General features: G+C 45.4%; 1 protein-coding gene across 1 annotated transcript in view; it reads right to left on the bottom strand.

Moving 5' to 3' along the window:
- Positions 1 to 5179: 5179 nt before the first annotated feature.
- The window catches only part of LOC137874337 (mitoferrin-2-like), a 6430-nt gene continuing 4305 nt past the window's right edge, over positions 5180 to 7304 (bottom strand). The window contains exon 4 of the mRNA XM_068712975.1: positions 5180 to 7248. Within this exon, the coding sequence (XP_068569076.1) occupies positions 6647 to 7248 (602 nt within the window). The 3' untranslated portion in view covers positions 5180 to 6646. The remainder of the gene's footprint in view (positions 7249 to 7304) is intronic.

Below are 7304 nucleotides of genomic sequence, written 5' to 3'. Positions count from 1 at the left end.
ACTGCTGCTACTACTACTGCTACTACTGCTGCTACTACTACTACTACTACTACTACTACTACTACTACTACTACTACTGCTGCTACTACTACTACTACTACTACTACTACTACTACTGCTGCTACTGCTACTACTACTACTGCTACTACTGCTGCTACTGCTACTACTGCTACTACTGCTACTACGACTACTACTACTACTACTACTGCTACAACTACTACTACAACTACTACTGCTGCTACGACTACTACTACTGCTGCTGCTACTACTGCTACTACTACGACTATTACTACTACTACTGCCACTGCTACTACTACTACTACTACTTCGACTACTGCTGCTACTACTACTACTACAGCTACTACTACTACTACGACTACTACTAATACTATGACTACTACTAATACTGCTGCTACTACTGCTGCTACTACTACTACTAATACTATGACTACTACTAATACTGCTGCTACTACTGCTGCTACTACTACTGCTACTACCACTACTACGACGACTACTACTACTAATACTACTGCCACTGCTACTACTACTACTACTACTTCGACTACTGCTGCTCCTACTACTACTACTACTACTACTATGACTACTACTAATACTGCTACTACTGCTGCTACTACTACTACTTCAACTACTACTACTACTACTACTACTACGACTACTACTACTAATACTGCTACAGCTCTGCTCCCGGCAGCAGCGTCCCCGTCTCCTCCTCCTCCTCGTCGGCGTCCTCCTCCTCCTCCTCCAGGAGCAGACCTTCTCCTCTCTGGGAGCCAACACCGACACCACGCTGCTGGAGACCCAGGACGTATTGCTGGACCCGCTGGAGGGAAGGGAGGCACGGGAGAACCAGAAACAGGACTGAGAGGGGCAGACTGTCAGACCCTGCTGCAGTAGAATTAGAGGTTTTCTAAAGGGACTCTGGTGCTTTGAAACACTACCACCTTAGTCCACAGGGGTCGCCAAACTCAACACTAAATCTAAGTTCCTCGTAGTAAATCTTACCTCCTTTGTCTGTCTAAACTGCTCCACAGAAGGAGGAATGGTTTGCTAACATTTATGAGACAGGACTCTCCGAACACTGCTAATAATCTACAATGGCTTCTTCCATTTTGGATTTTCCAGCTCTCTGGTCCACCAAAAGGTCAAAGATCACAACAGTTGAACTCTACGCCAAAACAAATGTGTACAAATGTACTTCGCTCGAGCTCTCAAGCCCACTGTTTGCATTGATTCCATTAAAAACCATAAATGTTGGTAATAAAACTGATTTTAGCACAAATACGTTGGCGTTATTGAGTGTTAAGGCTACCAAAATACAGCTTTGACTGTTGAACATGCAGAGTCTGACGAGCCGAATCCATCCAATTATTGGTTTGTGCTGTAGAATTTAGTCTATCGCTGTATATATTGTACGAGAACACTGGGCTACACTAATAAACTGTCAAATTTAAAGACATCATTGCCGTATAATCCACATTTGTCCAAACTCTGCTAAAGATCACGGCAGACTCTTCTGTGCTGATAGCAGCCTGTGGGAGTCTGGCTCTTAAATGAGATATCCACCAATTGAGAATGTGACACATACAAGCGTTGGTGTAAAGTGCTCTTCAGAGGCTGCACAGTGTCTTCTTAGTCAGCTCACACGTAATGCTCGCTTGACGTCAGCGTAATAGATTTCGCAATGGACGTGGATGTTTGGAAATGTCTTTTTTAACTGGTTTCCCGTGTCCCGGGATGGGAGACGGGAGGACGGCCGGGCCAAAAACGAGAACGGCTCTCGGGCTCGTCCATCAACCCAAGATATCTAAATATTTATCCTGTGATCCACATTTATCCGTTCGCCGGTGCAGCTTTCTGGGTCAAAAAACGTTATGTTTCTGGGAAGAAACACGAGTGTACGGTGTTTATCCAACACCACCCGCAGACATTTATCCTGACCTGTCAGGGTTTGCAATAACACACATAAATTGCGGTTCGTGTCTCCCCCCCGAAAATCATTAGAACCATTAATTTGAGTTCTGCACCAGCTGGGAAAATCTGGGCAGAGACAACAGTTTTCGCTTCCAGCCAAGTGCTCTTGAGCAAGGCACTTTAAAACTGATCGCCCATCAGGAGAGGATCTCCGCTCTATGAGGGGAGAATAAAAACTATTAAGAGCCTTTGGTGTGGCACCGAGATCCAACGTAAGGCACTCAAGTTTAACAATAAAAAATATCTATATTTAGTAAATATGCACTAATACAAACAAGAAGACGCTTTAGGGAGATAAGTCATAACAGCATTTGTACTTATTTGTACAAAGAAATTCGTAAAAGACCACAATGAGCTGGAACTATCTCGAGCATTGGATGCATTGTCATGACGTTTTGTGCAAATATTTATGTTCCCCAGAGGATGAATCCTGGAGACTTTGATTTATGCACTTTGTGTTTAAAGTCACAACTACAACTGCTGCGCAACATCAACATGCTAACGCCGTCATCGCCTAATCAGCAGTGGAGCAAACATGACATGTTGTTCCTGGGAAAGACCTCTGAGGAGTCAGAGAGAATGACGAAACGATTCGATTTTAAGCACTAAAAGAAACTCTTTTTGGTCCTGATGGTGGCAGAAAATCATTAGGGTTCATCCTCTGGGGATCATGAATATTGACACAACCTTTCAGAAAGATGTGCTCAGTAATTGGTGGGACCTTGACCGACTGCTTGGTGTGTTGCACACAACCATCTGAAAAGCCACCATTGAAAATTGTTTGGAAAAGGGCAAGTAAGAAAAAAAACACAGGGTCGGTCATTGGACGAACCGTCTGTCAATCAAACTCTTAGAGGCGGAGTCGGGAGAAGAGCGAAAAACATCGAGAAAAAGTCTTCTGTGTCGTTCTTCGCTCTTTAAGTGAAGAAATACTCTCCGTTGCTGACTTAAGTGATGTTTTTGCAGCGTTGACTCTAGAACCTCAAGCATCTGCTCCGGGTCGTCTCACGCACTTTAAGCCACGCCCCTAGCGGCCAGTAGCTCCTCACAGGACGATGATTGGTCCGTGCTCTGGCTTACCGGACACAAACCGAAGCCTAACGAGATGGATTTCATGCGATATGTGATCCTGATTTTGACATCATGAGGATTGGTTGCGGTGCAACGTAAGAGACTGACTGGTGATTTCGCCGTCGCCATCTTGGATTACGGCCGTCGCCATTTTTTATTTTTGCAACCAAAGAAGAGAAGTTACCATTTTTTAAATGCGGGGGAGTGACGTAGAGACGTATAGCGACCTGTCAATCACCTTGTAGCCCCGCCCCTAAAGCATCCCCTGCTTTATGGTCTGTTTGACTCTAAATGGAGCATAATGTACTAAATGAACATCATGCTGTATTGAAGAAGACTGTAAACTAGAGATTGAGACCATAAACTCATGTTTACAATGTTTACTGAGGGAATAAATCAAGAGAGAAGTAGAGTCATTTTAGACTAGACTTCTATACAACCAGAGGAGTCGCCCCCTGGTGGACACTAGAGAGAATGCAGCTTTTAAGAAATAGTGCTTTTTACAATTTTAGGACCTAATGATTTAAATAAGAGCTAAAAGTGTTTGTAATGGAAAGTTGATATACTTAAAAAAAAATGATTGGCTAAGTTACGGACGTCACTTTCTGAAAAAGTGTTTTTGGACCCCGCGGTACAACATGACGGACCCGAAAATGAGTAATTCCACTGTTTAGCTACTAGTCTTTCAAAAACTCTTCCTGGAGGCTTGGATGTCACTTTCTCTCCACTATCACTATCAAATAAAGGCATAAAAAGCCCCCAAAATATTCTTTAAATAGTCTAAAACCGGCCTCACAAATGCAAATTCACTGTGTGATAAAAGTGTTTATTTTCTACGGACGTGTCATTGGACTCATCATTTTTCAGGGTGTGTTCCTCTTGAGTGGTCCAACTGTAAAACACTTCATGAGAAACATGTGGGGCACACGCCGCACCGCCAATCTGAATCATGATTAATGCTGTTTATCTGAATCCTTACGGTTCTATCGCCTGTATCCGTGTGTGACCCTGCAGGCGGAGCGTCACCGATGGAGAGATTAGAAAACACACTTTTTAACACCAAAGACCAAAACCATTCATCAAACCAAGAGGACGGCAGGGAAGCGTGTCCCCTTCTCCTGAACACACACAGACACATATCTCCTCTGGGTAGTCGATAAAGGGACACACACACACACACACACACACACACACACACACACACACACACACACACACACACACACACAGTTGACCTCTGACCGGACCTGCCGCCATGCGTCCTCCCAGACGAGGTGCCCTGACCTCCTCACACGCCGGGACCTTTCCTGACCGACTAAACGGATCGCCTTACGTTTTTAGTGCAGCGACGCTGAAAAGGAACAACAGTACGGAGGTGGGGGGGTAAGGTTAGACGAGATGAAAGATTTCAGCTTGTAGGCCGCGGGGGAATGACAACAAACACGGGGGGGGGTCTCGTGGGCCTCGAGTGAAACGGGATCCGGAGGTGGAGGTGCCGCCTGTCAGCTTTCAACCAGGAAGCTCATGAGCTTCATCTCTGCAAGAGCCTGAGAGGATGTAATACATGCTGTCATACGTTGTTGTTCATTCATTTAATATTTTTTAAAGTAATTAGTAAATAATTGTGATATATTCAATCCTTTTTTTTTTTAAGTTTGAGAATATAACCCGTTTTAATTATCTATATACTGTATGTATATACGTGTACATTTTCTTTTTTTAATTGTGTGTACATTATATTGTGTATGGCATCAAAAAAGTACTATTAAAAAAGAACTGCTAAATATTCAATTTGACATATTATACAAGCCTCATAATTAAAAAGCTGATCAGTCATGTTCGACATCTTTATGTGAGAAATTAAAGAACTCGACAGTTCATCAAAACGTTCTGCCGATCAAGTTATCTGATAATACTTGATACTGGTTTTAATTACAGGCGAGGTTTTTATTCTAAGAGGCTCCAGAGACGTAGGAGAGGTGATTATCTAGACCGTCATCAGGGTTATGTCTTCATAGAATATAGAAACAATATCCTTCATTATCAATCAATGAAGTCATGAAAAATAAGGGAGGAAGGAAGGGAGGAGAGGAAAAGTAAGACAAGGAGCCCAAAGTAAGTTCTCTCTTTGTGAGCCAGCACCAAGAGAAGACCCTGCTTCTGCGAGGAGCTGCCTTAACCACTTTATTTACAATTCCACAGAACACAGGTTCACGCTTCTTCACCTTATGACCGACACGTTCACGCTGCTCCGTCTTTGGTTTCCTGATCTTTAAACTTCTCGACACATTTTTAAAACTCTCTTCACTCACATTTAATCCCTTTGAATTTAGAATAATCCAGGTTTTCCTTTCATCGCTACTATTCCAGAAGACAATCCGACTCCGACCCCCCCCCCCCCCCAAAAAAACGTAGCCGGTCAGAGCTTCAGTCCATATTTATATATATACTTTATCTTATATACAACGTCATCCTCTTATGGCTTAGAAACCCTCACCATCTCGATGGGAGGACGTCTGTAGCGGTTGTGCGTTGGCTGAATGGCGGCTGACTGAAGGCGTGTGTACAAGTTACTTTACCGTCTCCTGCGTACTCGTTCAAACGTCAACGTTACTTTGTCTCTTGTTGTCCTAACGGTGAGAGAGAGACGTCTCTATTAAGTGCTAGGATGCTGTGCGTTCTGAACATGAAACTAGAAACATAGAACACACACACACACACACACACACACACACACACACACACACACACACACACACACACACTAAAATACAGATGTTTTCCTCCATTGGATTATTGCAGAAAATAAACTGTTCATGATTTCTAGGGCTGGTCGATATGTAGACTATATAGAATATCAGGAGGGAAGCGGTTCCTGCAGCGCTCCACGCTCCACAGTGAAGAACATCTCACAGACGTTGAGTCGCCTACATGACTCAAATGAATTTTGAGTATTTTCATGTAATTAAGAGCTACTGAACACCAGCGAGAGCATTCAAATGAATTGGATGTTGCAGATTCTGTACTTCTCCAGCTGGTTTGTGTTGAGCTGTGCGCCCCCCGGTGGTCAGGAGGGGATGTGGTAGTACCGCTGGTGAACTGTGTTCTGAACTCGGACACACTGGAACTAGGAAATTAAAGGAGGAGTTCTAGCCCTTTGTGGTTCTTTTCGGGGGTTTATATGTTAAAAAATAAAACCCAAAAAAACGCTTCGATTTCTACACAGTTCATTGGACGTGAATGTAAGCAGCTGAAAGTCAAAGCTCTTTAACCTCAGAGTTCAGATTTTACTCTGTTGAATAATGTTGAGTTGGGAGTTAAAGCAGCAGGAGGGAACCAGGACTTCCAGTCCGTGATTTAAAGACCGTCTTTCTAACCGATGGACGCTAGCGGACATGAAGCCCGATAATGAAGTACTGAAGACGAGCCGTCTCCTAACATTGGTACGTGTCCTCGCCTGCTATGAAGTAGATCACACTCAATAGATCTCAGGAAACAAAATAAAAAGTTCAATCAAAGAACCTACAACTCTGGAGCTTTCCAAACTCGGTGCGTTTTGCCGACACGCCAAAACCCTCGATGTTTATTTGTCGCCGTCGCGATCTCCGCGCAGCCGCCTCTCGTGCTGCCGCTTGGTGATGATGTATTTGAAGAACTCGTAGACGGACCAGCTGATGGCCGTGGAGGGCATCTGGTAGATGATCCGGGCTTGGACGCCTTTGAAGAAGGCCGGCGCCCCCCCCGTCCTGTACACCGTCCGAAAAGCCTCCCCGAGGCCGGAGATGTGGCGGACGCCGGACGCTCCCACCGCCGCCGCCGCCCCCCCGCCGGCCGTCGCAGTCGCCGCCGCCGTCTCGGCCCGGATCAGGTGTATGGCCTGGGCCTCCTGCGTGTTGAGGAGCGTCTTGCAGACGTCGAGCGGGGTGGTGACGGCGGCGGCGAGGGCTCCGGCCAGCGCGCCGGACACGACGTGGGAGGACGGGTCGTACTGTCTGTGCGGGTTGAGCAGCTCCTGGAGGTACTCGTAGGTCATGAAGTGGAGCGCCTGGAAGGGCACGTTCATGGTCAGCTGGGTGGTGAAGCTGCGGTAGAACGCGGCCGGCCCGTCGCGCCTCAGCAGCGACGCGGCGCAGTCCAGCACGCCGCGGTACGGAGAGTTGAACATCTGCATCCGCTGTTTCACAACTGAAGAGAGGAAAGACGCAAAAGATAAAATACTCATATTTTAAGGGATTGATGAA

This window comes from Cebidichthys violaceus, unplaced genomic scaffold (genome assembly GCF_023349555.1).
Source record: "Cebidichthys violaceus isolate CVI_PGR_0920_01 unplaced genomic scaffold, fCebVio1.0.p SCAF_189, whole genome shotgun sequence".
Classification (NCBI taxonomy): Eukaryota; Metazoa; Chordata; class Actinopteri; order Perciformes; family Stichaeidae; genus Cebidichthys; species Cebidichthys violaceus.
The sequence above is the reverse complement of the archived record's forward strand: the minus strand, read 5'-3'. Positions and strand labels throughout refer to the sequence as shown.